Source organism: Bubalus kerabau, chromosome 22, assembly GCF_029407905.1.
Source record: "Bubalus kerabau isolate K-KA32 ecotype Philippines breed swamp buffalo chromosome 22, PCC_UOA_SB_1v2, whole genome shotgun sequence".
NCBI classification, from domain to species: Eukaryota; Metazoa; Chordata; class Mammalia; order Artiodactyla; family Bovidae; genus Bubalus; species Bubalus kerabau.
In genome coordinates, this window is record NC_073645.1 from 33,828,029 (window position 1) to 33,847,192 (window position 19,164).

At 50.0% G+C, this 19,164-nt stretch overlaps 2 protein-coding genes across 2 annotated transcripts; both read left to right on the plus strand.

The window, feature by feature from the left end:
- Positions 1-8,271: 8,271 nt before the first annotated feature.
- Positions 8,272-13,907, plus strand: LOC129637124 (proline-rich protein HaeIII subfamily 1-like). The gene is made up of 3 exons (XM_055561095.1): positions 8,272-8,472; positions 8,832-9,389; positions 13,677-13,907. Exons 1-3 carry the CDS (start codon positions 8,272-8,274, stop codon positions 13,806-13,808), a joined length of 891 nt encoding a protein of 296 aa, XP_055417070.1. The 3' UTR covers positions 13,809-13,907.
- ADRA2A (adrenoceptor alpha 2A) lies at positions 9,384-11,420 on the plus strand. Its single transcript, XM_055559953.1, has one exon. The coding sequence runs from the start codon at positions 9,823-9,825 to the stop codon at positions 11,227-11,229; it is 1,407 nt and encodes a 468-aa protein (XP_055415928.1). The 5' UTR covers positions 9,384-9,822; the 3' UTR covers positions 11,230-11,420.
- Positions 13,908-19,164: the final 5,257 nt, after the last annotated feature.

Below are 19,164 nucleotides of genomic sequence, written 5' to 3' on the forward strand. Positions count from 1 at the left end.
AATGAATATTCAGGACTGTTTTCCTTTAGGATTGACTGGTTTGATCTCCTTGCTGTCCAAGGGACTCTCAAGAGTCTTCTCCAGCATCGATTCTTCGGTACTCAGCCTTCTTTATGGTCCAACTCTCACATCCATTGGAGAAGGAAATGGCAACCCACTCCAGTATTCTTGCCTGGAGAATGCCAAGGACAGAGGAGCCTGGTGGGCTGCCGTCTATAGAGCCACACAGAGTTGGACACGACTGAAGCGACGCAGCAGCAGCAGGAACTCACATCTATCCATGACCACTAGAAAATCCATAGCTTTGACTGTATGGACCTTTGTTGGCAAAGCGATGTCTCTGCTTTTTAATACATTGTCTAGATTTGTCATAGGTTTTCTTCCAAGGAGCAAACATCTTTTAATTTCATGGCTGCAATCATCATCTACAGTGATCTTGGAGCCTAAGATAATAAAATCTGCCACTGTTTCCATTTTTATTTGCCATGAAGTGATGGGACCAGATGCCATGATCTTAGTTTTTTGAATGTTGAATTTTAAGCCAACTCTCACTCTCCTCTTTGACCTTCATCAGGAAACTCTTTAGTTCCTCTTCAGTTTCTGTCATTAGGGTTGTGTCATCCACATATCTGAGGTTAATTGACATTTCTCCTGGCAATCTTGATTCCAGCTTGTGCTTCATCTAGCCAGGCATGTCACATGATGTACTCTGCATATAAGTTAAATAAGCAGGGTGACAATATACAGCCTTGACGTACTCCTTTACCAGTTTTCAACCAGTCTGTTCCATGTCTGGTTCTGACTGTTGCTTCTTGATCTGCATACAGGTCTCTTAGGCAGGTAAGATGGTCTGGTATTCCCATCTCTAAGAATGTTTCACAGTTTGTTGGAAAAGTCAAAAGGCTTTAGCGTAGTCAATGAAACAGAGTAGATGCTTTTCTGGAATTCCCTTGCTTTTTCTATGATCCAACAGATACTGGCAATTTGATCTCTGGTTCCTCTGCCTTTTCTAAATCCAGCTTGACCATCTGGAAGTTCTCAGTTCACCACATATGGCTGAAACCTGGGTTGAAGGATTTTGAACATTACCTTTCTCCCATCTGAAATGAGCTAAGCATCCTGAGCTGTTTGTAAATTTTGGAGACTAATTCCTTGTATGTCACATCATTTTCTCCCAACCTGTGAGTTGTCTTTTCATTTTGTTTATTATTTCTTTGCTGTGCAAAAGCTTTTGAGTTTAAGTAGGCCCCGTTTGTTTATTTTTATTTCCATCTTTCTGGGAGACAGATTGAAAAAAATATTGTTCTGATTTATATCAGAGAGTGTTCTGCCTATGTTTTCCTCTAGGAATTTTATAGTGTCCAGTGTCACCTTTAGGTCTTTCATCCATTTTGAACTTGTTTTTATGTATGATGTTAAAGAATGATCTAATTTCTTTTTTTTTTTTTTTTTTTTTACATGTAGCTGTCCAGTTTTCCCAGCATCGTTTGTGTGAAAAGACTGTCTTTTCAACATTGTGTAGTCTTGCCTTTGTCACGGATTAACTGACCATAGTTAATCCATAGTTTTTTTCTGGGTTTTCTATCCTGCTCCATTGGTCTACATTTCTGTTTTTGTGCCAGTTCCATATAATGACTGACTGACTTTCTAACTGCAAGTTTGTACCCTTTGCCATTCACCCGTTTTGTTCACCCCTTATTCATCACATCTGGCAACCACCAATCTGTTCTCTGTATCCATGCACTTGGTTTTTGTTTGTTTGCTTGAATTTCCTTTAGATTCCACATGAATATGTGAGATCATATGGTACTTGTCTTTCTCTGCCTGACATATTTTACTTAGTGTAATGGTGTAAGGGTCCATCCATGTTGTCACAAATGGCAAGATTTCTTTCATTTTTTAATGACTGAGTAGTATTCCATTGTATATACATACCACTTCTTTTTTTATCCATTGATTTATTGATGGACACAGATTGTTTCCATATCTTGCTTCTGTAAATAATGCTGCAGTGAATGTGAGGGTGCACCTGTCTTTTTGAGTTAGTGTTTTACTCAGAAGCAGCACTGTTGAATCGTATGCAGTTCGATTTTTCATATTTTGAGGAACCGTCATACTTTTCTCCATAGTGGCTGCACCAATTTACATTCCCATCAGCAGTGCACAAGGGTTCCCTTTCTTTTCTTTTTGATAACAGTCATTGTAACAGGTGTGGGGTGATACCTCATTGTAGCTTTGACTTGCATTTCCCTGATGACTAGTGGTTTTGAGCACCTTTCCTCATACTTGTTGGTCATCTGCATGTCTTTGGGAAGATGTCTATTTATCCCCTTTGTACATTAAAAAAAATTGGATTGTTTATTTAAATTTTTGTGATTGAGTTGTATGGATTCTTTGTATATTTTGCATATTAGCCCCTCATCAGATACATGATTTGCAAATATATTCTCCCATTCTGTAGGTTGCCTTTTCATTTTGTTGATGGCTTTCTTTGCTGTGCAGAAGCTTTTCAGTTGGGTTAAGTTCAGTTCAGTTAAGGCAAGGGACTTTCTCCCCATTCCTGGCTGTTTACATACACAAAAAGGAATAAATACCTGTTAAAATGTGAAGTCACATTTTCCTACTTTTATTTAGTTTTTAATTCTTATTTTTCATACCAATTTATCAAACTTTAAGGGGCAGATCTTCAAATATCTTTGTATTTGTCTGAGGAAGAATCAGGTTAATAAAGGAGAAAGTTTTGCCAAATAAACAATACACTTAATGTATGTCAAGCATCTAGGGAAGCTTGGTGTGCTGCAGTCCATGGGGTCACAAAGAGTCAGACACGACTTAGTGACTGAACAACAACAAAGCAGCTATTAAATGCTGAACATTGTGTTATATATTTTCCAGGTATTCATTTATTAAACATTCACTTAAGAGCATGCCTGAGATGCTTATTACTATTTTCCCCATTTCTGTATGAGAAAGCCAAGGTCCAGGAAGTTAAGTAAGTTAATGCAGTTATTAAGTGACAGAAGCAGGACCAGAGTGCAGGTTTATCTTACTCCAAAGCCTGAACTGCTAATGACTGCACTCCCGGAGCTGGCAGGCAGGGGCCCCTTTAGGAGGGAAAAGCCTGTGCTTTCCTGGTATCATTAACTAGGGAGAATGGAAAAAAGAAATCATTTCCAGGGAGCAGAATGACCAGATTACCTTTTAAACTGTGTGTGTGTGTGTGTGTGTGTGTGTGTGTGTATGTGGTGTATGTGTGTGTTCATGGGGTTTCCATGGTTTCTTTGTGAAAATGTGAAAGGTGATTCACTTTACTTAATTAGGTTAATGAATGTTAGTTTAAAAGTTATTAAGTTTGGTCATAAATATCTCCATTATCCCCAAGGGCCAGAGGGGCTCTAGCTCACCTGTTGTGCCATAAATAGCCATGTGCCATAAATAACCATCACTGGCCATAACTGATTCAAGCATGCTTTTTCTTATGCTTCTGGACAAAGCAGGCAAGACAACTCACCTGAATGTGGTGGGAAAGAGCCCTTATTTGCGAGGACTGACCTGGAAAACTCAGGAGGTAATGTAAGTTTCATGTGTGTGCACAACCCTCAGCAGTCAAGTTTTAGTGGAAACGCACACATTTATCTTGCAAGGTCGGCAGCAGCAAAGATCCAGATGAGAGCCCAACCTTTCTGGGCATTCTTAAGATAGAGGTGACCCTGGCACAGACTATTATCTTGGGTCTTGGCCAGAGGGCCCAGTAGGGGCAGAAATCACTTGGCTTCATCTTCCAGGTGGAAGCAGGATGGGCTAGCACCTTAGGGGGAAAAAAAAAAAAAGATGAAGGTGATGCTCAGACTTCACACTTGTTTCCATGGGAATAGCAGGATGGATCTAACAGTCAGTGGTGAGAAACACGGAAGGTGGTAAATAAGGCCACTCCTTCCAACAACACTGTTGGAGGTGATGCTTTTCTTTTGGCTTCCATTCACCTTCAGGAACAATGTGCTTGCAAAGAGCTCCAGCACTGGCAGCAAGAAAGTGGAAGAATTAAATAATAGCTCAGAGGAAGCAATAGATTTTTTTCTAGTGACTGCCAGCCCCTCCTCCCCGCCACCATGTCAGCAATGCAGTGACTTGACAGATGTTAGTAACTGATCGCAGCATTTGGTTCCAGTTGTGTGTGGGGCACGGGTGGCAATGGGAACACTGTGTTCCCCACCTGCTCGTCATGTTCAGATAGGTGAGTATGTGTGCCATATGGTCCATATGCATGGGTGTGTGGCTTGTGTTTGTGTGTCTGAACTTTGATTTGTGAGAGCCTAGGAGTCCAAGCTAATGAAGATGTAGTTTTTGCTTAGTCTTCAAAAAATAGTAATAAGCTATTAATATCATCTCCAATCCAGTTTTCTGGCTCTTTTTAGATGTAGTCCCCCATGGCTCAGTGGTAAAGAATCTGTCTGCAATACAAGAGGCATGGGAGATGCAGGTTTGATCCCTGGGTTGGAAAGATCCCCTGGAGGAGGAAATGGCAACCCACTCCAGTATTCGTGCCTGGAGAATTCCATGGACAGAGGAGCCTGGTGGGCTACAGTCCACGGGGTTTCAGAGAGTCAGATGCGACTGAATGACTGAACACACATGCACACACACAAGAATTTTAATGTTACCTGGCACTTTAATTACAGATGTAATTCCAGGACAAACAGATAATTTAGTATAAGCTAAATTACATGTATTGGTAATTTGCCTGGCTGGTAGTCATAAATAGACCATCTTCCAGTACTTATGTGTTCCTTTTCAGAAGAAAATATAGATAGAAAGGGAGGTAGAGCTAGAGATACAAAATGAGAGCATCTATGTTTTTTATTTCACACTAGTTAACTGGTAATATGTGTATGTTAATACACATAATTTATCCCCTCCCCACCCACATTTCCCCTTTGGTAACCACAAGCTTTTTTTTTTTTTTCTGTTTCTGTTTTGTAAATAAGTTCATTTATATGATTTAAAAAATTAGATTCCATATGTAAGTGATATGTGATATCAAATGATGTTTGTTTCCTTTGCCTGACTTACTGCACTTAGTATGATAATCTCTAGGTCCATCCATGTTTCTGCGAATGGCATTATTTCATTCTTTTCTATGTCTGAGTAATAGTCCACTGTATTTATGCACCACATCTTCATCCATTCCTCTGCTGATGGACATTTAGGTTGCTTCCATGTCCTGGCTATTGTAAATAGCACTGCAATGAACACTGGGGTACATTATCTTTTCAAATTATGTTTTTTTTTTTCCAGATATATGCTCAGGAGTGGGATTGCAAGGTCATATGGTAGTCCTATTTTAACTTTTTAAGGAGCCTCCTTGCTGTTCTCCATAGTGGTTGTATCAATTTCCATTCCTGCCAACAGTGTAGGAAGATCCCCTTTTTTAGATATTTTCTCTAGCATTTGTTGTTTGTAGACTTTGAGAATGGCATTCTGACAAGTGTGAGGTGATAGTCAATGTAGTTTTGATTTGCATTTCTCTGATGATTAGTGATGCTGAGCATCTTTTCATGTGTCTGTTGCCCATTTTGTATGCCGTCTTTGGAAAATTGTCTATTCAGATCCTCTGTAGTATGTGTTTTTATTAATAGTAGAAATAATAGTGGACCTCCATTTGTGTGCCCTAGAGTGACTTCTCCTTAGGCCAGAAATGCTAACTTCCTGATGCCTCTGGTTCCTGGAAGAATATGACACCCTCCTAGCTGACCCAGAAGAACTAGGACAGTTATTCTCAATCTGGAGCCCATCCTTAGCAGCTCGCCTTCCTTAGACACCACCTTTATGCCCCCACCAAGGCAATTGCTCATCACTCCTGCCCCCAATGAGATTTATTATGTATTACTTAGAGCAGTGAATCTTCACTGAGTGTGCATGTTAGCATCTCCCAAGGAGGTTTGTTAAAATACACAGTCTGCATTCCATCACAGCCCTGATGAATCAAAATTACCTTGGTGGAGCACTAGTAAGTCTATTTCACCTTCCCAAGCAATGCAGATATACAGGCCTGGATAGAAATTATTGTCTTTGTGGATATCTCTCTGCTCAGTGCTGTCTCACTCAGCAAGCACAGCACTAAATCTTCTATCAAAAAACTAATAGCATCCACATAGCCTTTTAAAGCTCACAGATACTGACACTGAGTGTCAAACTAAGGAGCCAGAGCCTTTAGTGATAGATACCCTGGTGGCTCAGACAGTAAAGAATCTGCCTGCAATGTAGGAGACCCAGGTTTGATCCCTGGGTTAGGAAGATCCCCTGGAGAAGGGAATGGCAACCCATTCCAGTATTCTTGCCTGGAGAATTCCATGGACAGAGGAGCCTGGCAGGCTACAGCTCATGGGGTCACAAAGAGTCGGACACAATGGAGAGACAAACATATGTTAAGAGGAAGAACTCTGCATATAAAGAGGCTCTGTAGCTAGCCTTAGACATGTTGTGTACTAGGAACTCAACAAAAGACAGCTATCATTATTATTAATAATTGTCCTGAATTGGCCTCCAAGACCCTAGCTCCTTGAAAAACCCGTTTCCATTTTAGGAGAAAAGACTCCAAACCCAGGAATTAAGAAGCTGACTGGCTGCTGACTGGCTGTTTGGGAAGCATTTAAGAAAATGTGACATGAGATGTTATACACAGGCTAGCAGCAGAGATTCCAAGAAAAGAAAGCCCTGTGGCCTCTATTTTCATTTCCCTTTTTGCTTCTGAAATGAGATGGGAAGGAGAGATGTGTGTCAGCAGCTGGTGTGGAGATAGGCAGTGATTGTCTATGAAAACTAGGGCCCTAAGGTCTGTGAACAACACAGTGAAGCCCAGATGCCATGGGCTTTGATGTTCGTCTCTCTTAGCATTCATACTTGAGGTCTGGGGCTCTTAGTTTCTGTGCAAAGGTGAGCATGACCACATTTCCAACTGAGTCTCATGCCATCTCTCCGAATCTCTTCTCTCAGGAGATACAGAGCTGAGACTTGGTTAGAAGATGGAAAATGGACTTAACAGAGGGAGGAAAGAGTGCCTTAACTTTCTTCAGGTGCTCCAGAAAAGGGGATTAGAAAGGCTCTTCAGAAATCAATCTGGAAAGAGAGGTCATCCGATTGGAGGAATGATTGCAGGAGACACCTGTGAAATACTTTGAAAAGCACAGACTTCAGGACTATCTACATGAAGAGCAACCACATTGATTACTGTATCACTGGCCTGTATCACTGGCAGAGGCTGTAGATATCAGCTGGTGTTGAAGGTGATGCTCCGCCTTGATGCTCAAGGTCCTTAATTTAGTCCTCAGCCCTAGCCTGAACCCTGCTGGGCAGAGAAGCAATCTGTTCCATCCTTAGAACTTCCAGCTTGATTGACTACATAAGGTATTTTGGTTTAGTAGGCCCTTAAATAAGATAACTTTTCTTTAGGTCTAATCTCTCTCCTGCTGACAGTTCCCATCCTCCTGGGCCTTGCCCTTAAACTGCCTACTGTTTATTTGAAAAGTGCAGATAACACAGTACAAGCCGGTACTCTAGCAACCGTTAAAATCTATCTCAGGACACCGAGCATGCAGAGGAACACTGCACTCACCCCCTTTCCATTCTGTTTCTATCAGATGGAACCTGGAAAACATTCTCTCTTCTTTTGGTCAGCATCCTCGTCTTATTGAAAGACTGGTGTGCGTGCATCTGAAATGCGGATGTGGTGGGGGGCGAAGTCTACCTTTCGGCCTCAACAAAGACACAATGGTTCAGAGAAGACCAGAGCACAGCAACCAGTCAGGCAGGATCCAGGCCTCCGGGATCTGCGGGAAGCGTGGGTTGCCCTGTACTGGCAGGGTGGGCTGCCAGCTCTGGGCTCTGATACCTGCAGAGCCCTCTTCCTGATGTGTCTTCATCAGCCCAAGCCTCACTCTCGCCGGGGAGAGAGTAGCCACACAGGAGTGTATGCGTTAGGAAGATTTCTGCAACATAACAAAGTGCAATAAAAAATCTGGGTTCTCTGTCCCCGAGCTTGGACCCAAACTTGCCCTGAGATGAGAGAAGGCAGTCTCAGGGACGAGAGTAGGCTCCGGGCGTCCGCGCAGACCTGCAGCGGTGCCGGCGTGCGGCCGGCAGGTGTCAGTGCGCCCTCGCGCTGCCGCCGCGCGCCGCCTCCGCTCTAGGACCCCTCCTCACTGTGGTCTAGGGGGCGCCGGTTCAGACCCAGGCTGCTCGGGTCTCGCAGCAGCTCTGCAGCTGGAACCACAAATGGCCGCCTCTCCCCACAGTGGAACTCCTAACTCTGGCGGAGCCCATTCCGCGTGGGGGGTGCCTCCCTTTCCGCCAAAGGGGTTGGATCCGAACGTGCGCCTTCCTCTCACCAGCCCCACTCGCCCCGCCGCCAGGAGCACTTGCAGGAAAAGTGTGGCCCGGCCCAGGGCGCGGTTGCTCCGGATGCGACCTGTACCGGTAATTGCTTCTCCCGATTCATCCAGGGGACCTCAACACCCTTTCCTCCCAAGTCCCACTCAGCTCGATGTGGCCACTCCCGGGTGCCCAATGTGTTCTGCTCGGCGCGCCCAGAGATGCTTGGCCAATTCCCAGCAGGCACTCCCCAGGCACGCCCTTTAAATCCCTCGCTCAGGGTATCCGCCTCCCCAAAGGGCCCGTCTCACCAGGGGGGCAGGGTTCCAGTGGGTCCCGCGCTGGGCGAGGGCGCTAGACCCGCGGAGGGGAGGTGCAAGGGGCGGGGGAGGGTCGGCTTCCCACGTGGGGGCTGACGCCGGCTGCTCAGCAACGCCGGCTTGATCCTGGGGCTATAAAACCAGTTCACGGCTAGTGCGGCGGAGAAGCAGCTGCCCGGGCTTCAGTGCAGACGCCTAGCAGCCGGCGCGCCGCCGCCCGGCCACCCCCAGCACCTTCTCTCCCCAGCCCTGCTCTCCTTCCCAAACTCACGCTGCCCTCGGACCCCAGCCTGTCCCGTCGCGCTCAGCGCCCGAAGCTCGCCGTGCCGACGCCCAGGAGACCACCTGCCTCGGTCGCGGTTCCTGGAGGGCCGATCGCCTACCCGCCCGGGTCCGCCTGAGGACGGGGGCGCCTTCATGCGGCCCCCACACTCCTCAATCCCACCGCCGCCGCCGCCTCCGAGCTCCGCGCGCTGCGCCCCAGCCCCAGCAGGGCACTCAACTTTGGAAGTCCCGCGACGCTCCGAGAGGCGGCAGAGTCCGCACCGTGGCCCCAACCCGGGCCCCGCCGGCCCCGCCGCGTCTGGGGGAAGCGAGAGAGTCGGTGTTCGCTTCGGAGATATAAGGAGAGAGACACAGGACCCCAAGCCAGCATCAGCACCCCTCGGCTGCCTCCCGGGTTGGGGGCGGGCCCCGCACACGGTAAGACCTCTTGCTTTCGCTCAGGCTCAAGAGTCAAAGATATAGAAACAGATATATTTAATTTCCTGTTATCTTTCCAAGTCATCAGGCCACCGATGATTTTTGTTCTCTCTTCTTGAAGAATAAATCTCTTTCCCCATCGGTTCGACCTACTCTCTCCCGCCGCTTAGAAATAAAACTTGGCTGTATCTAGGAGCTGGGAGCGAGAAGGCGCCGACCCCGAGCGCCCGAAGCGCGCGGACCGGGTGCGGTTCGCGGGAGCCGGGCCCATGGGCCACTAGCGGTCCCCCAGCTCGGGGCCCGGCCTCCCTGAGGCCCCTTCTCCATGTGAGGTGCGGCGGGGCGAGCGGGGCGCGAAAGGAAGAGGAGGACCCACGGGCACCGGGCCGGAAGGCAGCTGGCAGCAGGCCCAGGCGAGTGGGCACCCGCGTTCATGTTCCGCCAGGAGCAGCCGCTGGCCGAGGGCAGCTTCGCGCCCATGGGCTCCCTGCAGCCGGACGCGGGCAACGCGAGCTGGAACGGGACCGAGGCCCCGGGGGGCGGCGCCCGGGCCACCCCCTACTCCCTGCAGGTGACGCTGACGCTGGTGTGCCTGGCTGGCCTGCTCATGCTGTTCACAGTGTTCGGTAACGTGCTTGTCATCATTGCTGTGTTCACAAGCCGCGCGCTCAAGGCGCCCCAGAATCTCTTCCTGGTGTCTCTGGCTTCGGCTGACATCCTGGTGGCCACGCTTGTCATCCCTTTCTCGCTGGCCAACGAGGTCATGGGCTACTGGTACTTCGGCAAGGCGTGGTGTGAGATCTACCTGGCGCTCGACGTGCTCTTCTGCACGTCTTCCATAGTGCACCTGTGCGCCATCAGCCTGGATCGTTACTGGTCCATCACCCAGGCCATAGAGTACAACCTGAAGCGCACGCCACGCCGCATCAAGGCCATCATCGTCACGGTGTGGGTCATCTCGGCCGTCATCTCCTTCCCCCCGCTCATTTCCTTCGAGAAGAAGAGAGGCAGGAGTGGCCAGCCGTCCTCCGAACCGCGCTGTGAGATCAACGACCAGAAGTGGTACGTCATCTCGTCGAGCATCGGCTCCTTCTTCGCGCCCTGCCTGATCATGATCCTGGTCTATGTGCGCATCTACCAGATCGCCAAGCGCCGCACCCGCGTGCCGCCCAGTCGCCGGGGTCCCGATGCCACCGCCGCTGAGCTGCCAGGGGGCGCCGAGCGCAGGCCCAACGGCTTGGGCCCGGAGCGCGGCGGCGTGGGCCCCGTGGGCGCCGAGGTCGAGTCGCTGCAGGTCCAGCTCAATGGTGCCCCGGGGGAGCCCGCGCCCGCAGGGCCGCCGGACGCCGACGCGCTGGACCTAGAGGAGAGCTCCTCGTCTGAGCATGCTGAGCGGCCCCCGGGGTCCCGCAGGTCGGAGCGCGGGCCCCGGGCCAAAGGCAAGGCCCGGGCGAGCCAGGTGAAGCCCGGGGACAGCCTGCCAAGGCGCGGGCCGGGGGCGACGGGGCCGGGGGCACCCGCGGCCGGGCCGGCGGAGGAGCGCTCTGGCGGGGGCGCCAAGGCGTCGCGCTGGCGCGGGCGGCAGAACCGCGAGAAGCGCTTCACCTTCGTGCTGGCGGTGGTCATCGGCGTGTTCGTGGTGTGCTGGTTCCCCTTCTTCTTCACCTACACGCTCACGGCCATCGGCTGCCCCGTGCCGCCCACGCTCTTCAAGTTCTTCTTCTGGTTCGGCTACTGCAACAGCTCGCTGAACCCGGTCATATACACCATCTTCAATCACGACTTCCGCCGCGCCTTCAAGAAGATCCTCTGCCGGGGGGACAGGAAGCGGATCGTGTGAGTGCGGAGTCCGCGCCCGGAGAACAGACTTGCGCTGACTGCAGGCAGCTGGGATCCAGGGGGCGCGTCTACGTGTCCTGCCAAAACCCGGGTCCTGCCTGTTCCTAGTTTCTTGGCCCCAGGATGGCTCTGCCGCTTCTTGCGGGCATCTGCGCTCTCCTACTTGAGAAAAGTACTGGCTGGGAGGGCCATACCCCCAACTCCAACCCCCTCATTATTGTTAGGGCAGCTCCTCACTCAGAGCCATCTTCCTGGGTTCTTGGGCAGCCCCAAATCAGTATTGTTTCCTAAAAGTATTTTCACCTCACCTGGACCCAGCTGTCACAGTCGTTCAGAGCAAGCACGAGAGCCCAGAGGGGATGGAGCGCTCCCAAAGGGTTAACAGATGGGGTGGGGGTGGGGGTTACCCAGCCCTGGCTAATTGCTCTCCCCCTTCCCCAACTCTATTTTTAAACAAATGCTCAGGGCAGCCCTGCCGGCCCTCCCATCCCCCCTGCCCCCCACTTGTAAATATACACTATTTTTGATAGTACTTGGGGATGGGGGTGGGGTCCTAAATGTCTCTTGGCTTTTGACGTTTGAATCCTGGCTGCTGGAGATGCTCTCCAGGCAGACACATTGTGTCTAGTTCAGGGCAAGCCTCTTTGCAAAGTGAGCCCTTTTCTGGTGTCATTACCCTCTCTGTGTTCTTTTCACCAGCAACTGGTGACTGTCCCTTGGGACTGGACTTGCGTTGAGATTTCCTGAGGGGGAAAAGATTTCTGTCCATTTCCCCACCCCTGTGCCTAACAGCATAATTGCCTTGTCCTATGTAAATATTACAAGGATGGATCAAGACAGAAGTAAATGAACCTTTCTGCCTTGCAGCAGCCCTGTGTATAAAGCCATTATTCTCGGATGCACCCTTTTTCACTCCAGTACTGCACTTTAAAACCTTCTCTTTCCAGTATCCCCTTCCTCCCTTCCTCTGGGGCCACTGCTTGAAAAATATGTGTTTCCATCTTGGATGTATGTGTTACCACTCCCTCCTTCAGAGTGCTGACTGTGGGAAATCTTTTACCTGCTGTTTTTAGACACGGAGAAGTGGAAATTATGTGGAAGAAGCAAACCTGATACAATTTGCCCAAAGTAAACAGTTTGAAGAGACAAATGGGCCTGCCCAACTGTACAGTTCCTGCCCCAAGAGCTCTTAAGTATCAAAATGTCCATTTTTCCTCCGTGTTTTTCTGGTTGAGATCAAGTCACTGATAAACTCCCAAAGTCAAGGGAGAAGGGCGGCGACCTTGTTTACATCCAAGTTGCCCTATGTTTTAGACAGAGACTCTTTAAGGCCTGCGCTCATATTTCACTAAAGAAAAATTAATGTCAGCACATGTTGCTAATGACAGTGGATTTTTTTTAACAAAAAGTTTACAGATCAAATGTGAAATAAATATGAATTAAATGGTCTGTCTGTTATCTGAGTTTTCAAAAGCATTAAGACTCTGGAAACATCTGAATTTATGTATATTTGAAATTAAAAAATACTTATGCATTATAAAACACTTTTAAAAGGCCAAGCAGTAACAAAGCTGCCATTTATCATCTGTTTCTTCTTTGCCAGAAGCAATGGTGAGTCTGTTATAAGCTCTGTTTCATTTAATTGTCCCCCAAAGCCTATGAGGGTAGGTACTGTTATGATCCCCATTTAACAGGTGAAAAAAACTGAGGCTCAGAGGGCAAGGGATTTATTCAAGGTTAACCACAGTGGGGGGAGTGTACTGCATGCAGGGTGATCAGGTCTTAGGGTCTATACTGTTCACCCCAGAGTCTTGCCGGAGTTATATCACTAAGACTTCGTAGAATGCTCCGAGCAGTGGAGTCTCTACACAAGGTGTGCTATATCTCCAGAGCACTGGATATATTCCGAGTGTGCAGGTATACACAAAGTGTGTGCGTGCTGCAGTGTCTTTATGCCCCTACATGTGTTATTCCTCAAAATGTATACATTGCCCAAGTGTGGTAGATGCACAAATTATGCCATATACTCCAAATGTGTACCAGACCTAACAATGTAATGATATACAACATGTGGTACATAGCCCGTAGTATGGTATAGGCTTCCCAGGTGATGCTAGTGGTAAATAACCTGCTTGCCAATGCAGGAGATGCCTGGGACAAGGGTTCAATCCCTGATTTGGGAAGATCCCCTGGAAGAGGGCATGGCAATCCACTCCAGGATTCTTGCCTGGAGAATCCCATGGACAGAGGAGCCTGGTGGGCTACAATCCATAGGGTCACAGAGTCAGACACTACTGAAGCAGCTTAGCACGCAAGCATGGTATATGAAGCAATTGTGGTATAAACCTAAACAGAACCACATATTTGATCAGTTGAGTTGTCTCTGGCCAAAGGCTGGGATCCTTCCTGTTGCATTCCTGTAATATTGACTTCTCTCCCTATGTCTAGGAGGGCTTAAGACCCTTGCCCTGTGGTTATGGTGATGGCACTTTGAAGCTGGAAGGGTCTGGAAATCCAGGAATTCAGCCCCTCATCTTCTTAGAGGAAGTGAGCTGCTCAGGGTCCCCCAGCTCTGGGTGACCTTCTATTGGAAGCAACTGACCAAGAGTGGAATATTAATAGTTCTCATGTGTGTATTATAAAAGGCTGTGCTGGTGAAGGAGAGTCACCGTCCCAGGAGCTGGGTTTGAAGGGCAATCCCAAGCCACAGGTCCAAGTCTGGGGGGAGACGGGTTTGTAAGACCAGCCACTTACAACACGCATGCAGCCCAGCTCTGGATGCCCCAGAAGCAGATCATCAGTTCACCTCCAGGTGTTCCCCCTGGGGCAGCACCTGCAACATCTCCTTATTAACTTTTTTGGGATGGGGGTGGGGTGAGGGTGGGCTTCCTTCATAGCTCAGCTGGTAAAGAATCTGCCTGCAATGCAGGAGACCCCAGTTCGATTCCTGGGTCAGGAAAATCCCCTGGAGAAGGGATAGGCTACCCACTCTAGTATTCTTGGGCTTCCCTGGTGGCTCAAGCGATTAAGAATCTGCCTGCAATACGGGAGACCTGGGGTTTGATCCCTGAGTTGCGAAGATCCCCTGGAGGAGAGCATGGCACAACCCACTCCAGTATTCTTGCCTGGAGAATCCCCCATGGACAGATGAGCCTAGCGAGCTACAGTCCACAAGGTCGCAAAGAGTCGGACATGACTGAGTGACTAAGCATAGCACAGCACAGGGGTTAGGGTAGGTATGCAGGGGTGGGAGGGTGCAGAGCCCTTAGAAGGGATCTGGGCTTTGAGGGGCCTGGAAGAAGGAAGACCATGTTTCTGAGGGGTTTTATTAGAGGTGGGAGGGAGTGTCCTCTAGCATCAGATGCTCTGACTCTGAAGACAGGCCAGTGGACAGGCATTTGGCTCCAGCGACCCTTGCCTGGAGCTTCAGAAGCCACAGCCTTTGGCATCAAAGCTGCCCGGTCTGGGGCTGTGCCCTGCTCCCTACCCCTACAGCAGCCTCCTCTCTCCCAGCTTGCTCAAGGCACCTATTGCCCCAAAGGCAAACAGTGCCAGACAATAGGCCAGCCCGACAGGCCCCCAGACTGGGTTGTGCGTCCCAGACACAGGTGCAGATACAAACACTGCTTGATGTTAACTGCTGTCTTCAGGGAAGTGGCCCTGCTCTCTGAGAAAGGGGAAGTGTGGGCACTAGAGCCACAGAGGGCAGGCCCTCCCTGCCCCACCCCAGCAGCAGAGAAGCCCCAGAGATGGATGAGGCCTGGGGAATGGAAGGGAGAGAGGGCTGGAGCTGAGGCTAGGATGCTGGGGGCACCACTGTTCACTGCAGAGGCCTCAAGCCGCAGTCCAGTAGGTCTGGGGTGGGGGAGGGGATTTGAGGATCTCAGTCTAAAGATGAGGAGATAAGCCTGTCAGTCTAGGGCTTCTGGTCTATATCTGATCCTGATTACCTGGGTCTGTTTTTGTGGTGAAGTCTTCTATTTTACGTGATTTTGGTTGGGGCACCAAAAGCCACTGGCTTTGGGCTCTGAAGCATGTCTTGCCAGGCTCACTCCTACCCAGTGCCTGGAGTTGGGGGCGGGCAGCCTTCTTTGAGCCTAAGCCCCAAGGGTCTGTCTTTCCTGAAAGTCTCAGTTCAATTTCTTCTCTGCTAAAGGGCTGGAGGAGGGTTTTCCCTGGTGTGTGTGTATTTAGTCACTAAGTCATGTCTGACTCTTTATGACGTCATGGACTATAGCCTACCAGGCTCCTCTGTCCATGGAATTCTCCACAGCAAGGATACTGGAGTGGGTTGCCATTTCCTTCTCCAGGGGATCTTCCCAGACCAGGATTGAACCTGGGTCTCTGGCATTAGCAGCCCCTTCCTTGGTGACTCAGTGGTAAAGAATGTACCTACCAATGCAGGAGATGTGGGTTCAATCCCTGGGTCAGGAAGCTCCTCGAGGAGGAAATGGCTACCCACTCCAATATTCTTGCCAGAAAAATCCCATAAACAGAAAAGTTTGGCAGGCTATATAGTCTATAGGGTTGCAAAGAATCTGACAACTGAGTGAGCACGTGTGCGCGCGCGCACACACACACACACACACACACACACACACACATCTCTGTGCTGTGAGTGTGCAGTGTGGGAGAGATGGCTGTGGCTGGGGGCTCAGGGAGTAAGATGCAGGAGCTCAGAGATGCCAAGACTTAGGCTTAGGGAGGAACGGGTGGGAAGGCAACTCTGGTTCTAGCAGCTGAGCCCTGTGGAACAGTGCCAGGCCTATATAATGCACCAAGGCCTAAGTCAGTCCCCAGATTTTGTGTCTCCAACTTCATCACTGAGGATGTCCTGTTAAATGTCTGTTCCCATTTGGGGACACCTGTCAGGAAGCCCACTTCCCAAACTCAAGCTGAGTGTGTGAATCGGAGAATCACAATCCACACTGGCCTAGCCAAGACTCTGAGAAGACCTAAAGAAAAAGTACCTGTTAAAGATTGTTTTTTGTTTTTGTATTTTGTTTAGTCGCTCAGTTGTGTCTGACACTTTGCAACCCCATGGGCTGTAGCCCACCAGGCTCCTCTGTCCGTGGGGATTCTTCAGGCAAGAGTACTGGAGTTGGGTTGCCATGCCCTTTTCCAGGGGATCTTCTCAACCCAGGGATTGAATCCAGGTCTCCCGCACTGCAGGCGGATTCTTTACTGTCTGAGCCACCAGGGTGGCAGGACCCAGTATCCAGAGTGAGGGCTCGATGTCACCCTCACCTGCAGGCCTCTGCCCTGGGCCCTGCCACCCTCCACGGTCGACCTGGAGTCTGGGATGCGGGAAAGGGCACCTTCCTCAGCAAAGGGCATGCCTGCAAGGGAAGCCCTGTGAAGTCACTGAGATTAATCACAAACACCAGAGTCTGTCTTGAAAATAGCATTGATCTCTTTGATTACCAGAAGTCCTGGGGTTTAGAGTCAAGCAAAAAAAGAAACAGGGCCTGTTGGAAAAAGCCTGGACTAGGCATCAGGAGGCCTGGATTCTAGTGCTGTGGTGTGACCTTGGGTAAAAGCTTTTCTGAGCCCCCATGACTTCATTTATAAAATGAAAATGGTTGGTCTGGATCCCTGCTATTTAAAACTGTGTTTCATTGTACTTATATAACTATAAAAATTAATCTCAATCTCTATCTCCCATCTATCCTCAGCCTGTCTATCCAACCACATCATCTATTAATAGCTGATGAAATGCTGGTTCAGTGACCTTTAATAGGTACCTTTTCGAGACTTCCCTGGGGGTTCAGTGGTTAAGGCTCCACGCTTCCTTGCAAACGGCAAGGTTTTGATTCCTGGTCAGGGAACTAAGATCCCACGTGCAGTGTGGCCAGAAAGAAAGCAAAAACAACAAACAATCTTTAACAGGTACTTTTTCTTTAGGTCTTCTCAGTCTTGACTATGCCAGTGTGGATTGTGATTCTCCGAGAGGGGATGATATGGTGTGTTAGTTTTCCAAAACTCCCTGGACTGCAGAATTTCATTTTTTTTTTATGGAGCATCTCAGTGAATGGTGTTTGCAGAAATACTTGTTGGATCTTGCTGGGCCGAGTGGTCTCACCAGACTTTTCTGTTGATGGGTTTTAAGTGTTTGCTCTTTCCTGTCCTTGCCTTAGATGTGAGGCGTCCCCCCACCCCAACCCCCAGGCTGCAGTCCCTCTCCCCTACCAGGCAGTGGAGCTGAGCCAGAGGAGGAGGCTGGGAGGAGGGGTGGACCGTTCTGGAGAGGCGGCACTGGTTCTTTGCAGTTTCCTTAGCAGCTGCTGTCCCGTGGAAGGGGAGTCTGACCCCAGGGAGCTCAGGAGGGTGTGGAAGGCCAGTTGGGAGTGGCCTGTCAGGTTCTTTCAGTTCTGCTCAAGGGCAGGAACTTGGGCCTCTTTGAAATTTGCATCTGAGAAAAACAAGATGGTTAGCTGAGAAGGTAAGTGATGAGGGATTAAGAGGGCACTCTTAGTACAAGGTGCATCAGGGTTAAAGCACCAAGGGGCAGTGACACCCTGGAGCTGCCAGGGGTCAGGGGGCTGAGGGGAGAGGGCTGTAACTCAAATATTAGAGTTGCAGTTTGCAGGGAGGATGTCTGGAAGGTGCCTTTGGTCAAGGTCGCTGTAGCCAGTGGGCATGGAGAGAGCCTGGGGGATAACACCTCCTCTGCCCTCAACTCAGGCACTCGCACCGGCCACCGGCCTGGGCTCAGAGCAGGAGGGCAACGGCAGAGGTGGTAGGCACGGGGTAGGCGGGCACCATCCAGCACAGAACCCACCGCTTGAGAAAGGCTGAGCGATGCCAGTCTGGGAGAGACAGGCTGGCGGGAGGCCAGCACCTCGTTTCTTCAGCGTGTCTGCGGCCAGCTCTGTGGGCCGCGGGGCAGACCTCATGGGTGGGAGGGTGTATGTTGGGCTTGTTATGAGCAGATCAGACTGGGCACACACACCGACCCACAGACCCACACACCTGCCAGCTGGCCCATCCGGTGAGAGAGAGCCCCAGGCACCCTGTGACCAAAGCTCTCAAGACTGGCCTCATGCCTGTGAGGTCCAGCTTAGGCAGCCGAGAAGCAGACACTGGGCTGCCTGGCAGCGATGACCAGCAGACTGGGGCCTCGGTGGGGAGGCGTGGGCACTGGCCCAGGTCAGTGACCCCCATCTGTGCCCTGGGTTCACTAGGGACACGGCTGCTCCTTACCCAGCACCTGAGGGCACCCCTTGGCCTTCCTGCTCACAGATACACACCATCAGGATGCTTCTTCACGCCATTAGCCCCAGAGGAGGCTTCCCCGGTGGCTCCGAGGTAAAGACTCTGTCTGCCCATGTAGAAGACACAGGTTCAATCCCTGGGTCGGGAGGATCCAGGAAGAGAAAACAGCAACCCACTCCAGTATTGTTGTCTGGAGAAGTCCATGGACAGAGGAGCCCGGCAGGTTATAGTCCATGGGGTCGCAGAGTCGGACACGACTTCGTGACTAAGCAACAACAAATGACGAACCTCAGCGGAGGCCTGAGAGTTTAATGCAGGACAGGTTCCTTTCTCCATCCGTTCATTCACTCAACAACGAGTTTTTGGAGCTGTTCCCAAGCTAACATCACTGATAGCGTTCCATTCGTGCTTGCTGCTGGGGATAGAGGGGTAAGATAATCAGGATCTTGACCTTGCAGAGCTTGGTCTTTTGAGGGGGAGACAGATATTAAGTGGGTACAGGGGAGTGGTAAGCAGGTTGACAAAGGTGGGAGACGGGTTCACTGAGGGGGAACCTGGCATGGGCTAAGGTGTCAGGGGAGGGGCTTAGAGGAGTGACCGCTGGGTGAGGACAGAGGGATGGGCAGGTAGGTCTGGCAAAGGGGCTGGGGGTGAGAGAGGAGCGCCATTTGTTCCAGTCACTAAATGAAGTCCACCCTGCTTGGACCGTATGTCCTGAGAG

Coding starts and splice junctions, on each gene's coding strand:
- LOC129637124 (XM_055561095.1), top strand. CDS start 8,272: ATGGCCGCCTCTCCCCACAGTGGAACTCCTAACTCTGGCGGAGCCCAT. Junction 8,473..8,831: donor TCCGGATGCGACCTGTACCG/GTAATTGCTTCT, acceptor CTATAAAACCAG/TTCACGGCTAGTGCGGCGGA. Junction 9,390..13,676: donor GGGGGCGGGCCCCGCACACG/GTAAGACCTCTT, acceptor CCCTATGTCTAG/GAGGGCTTAAGACCCTTGCC.
- ADRA2A (XM_055559953.1), top strand. CDS start 9,823: ATGTTCCGCCAGGAGCAGCCGCTGGCCGAGGGCAGCTTCGCGCCCATG.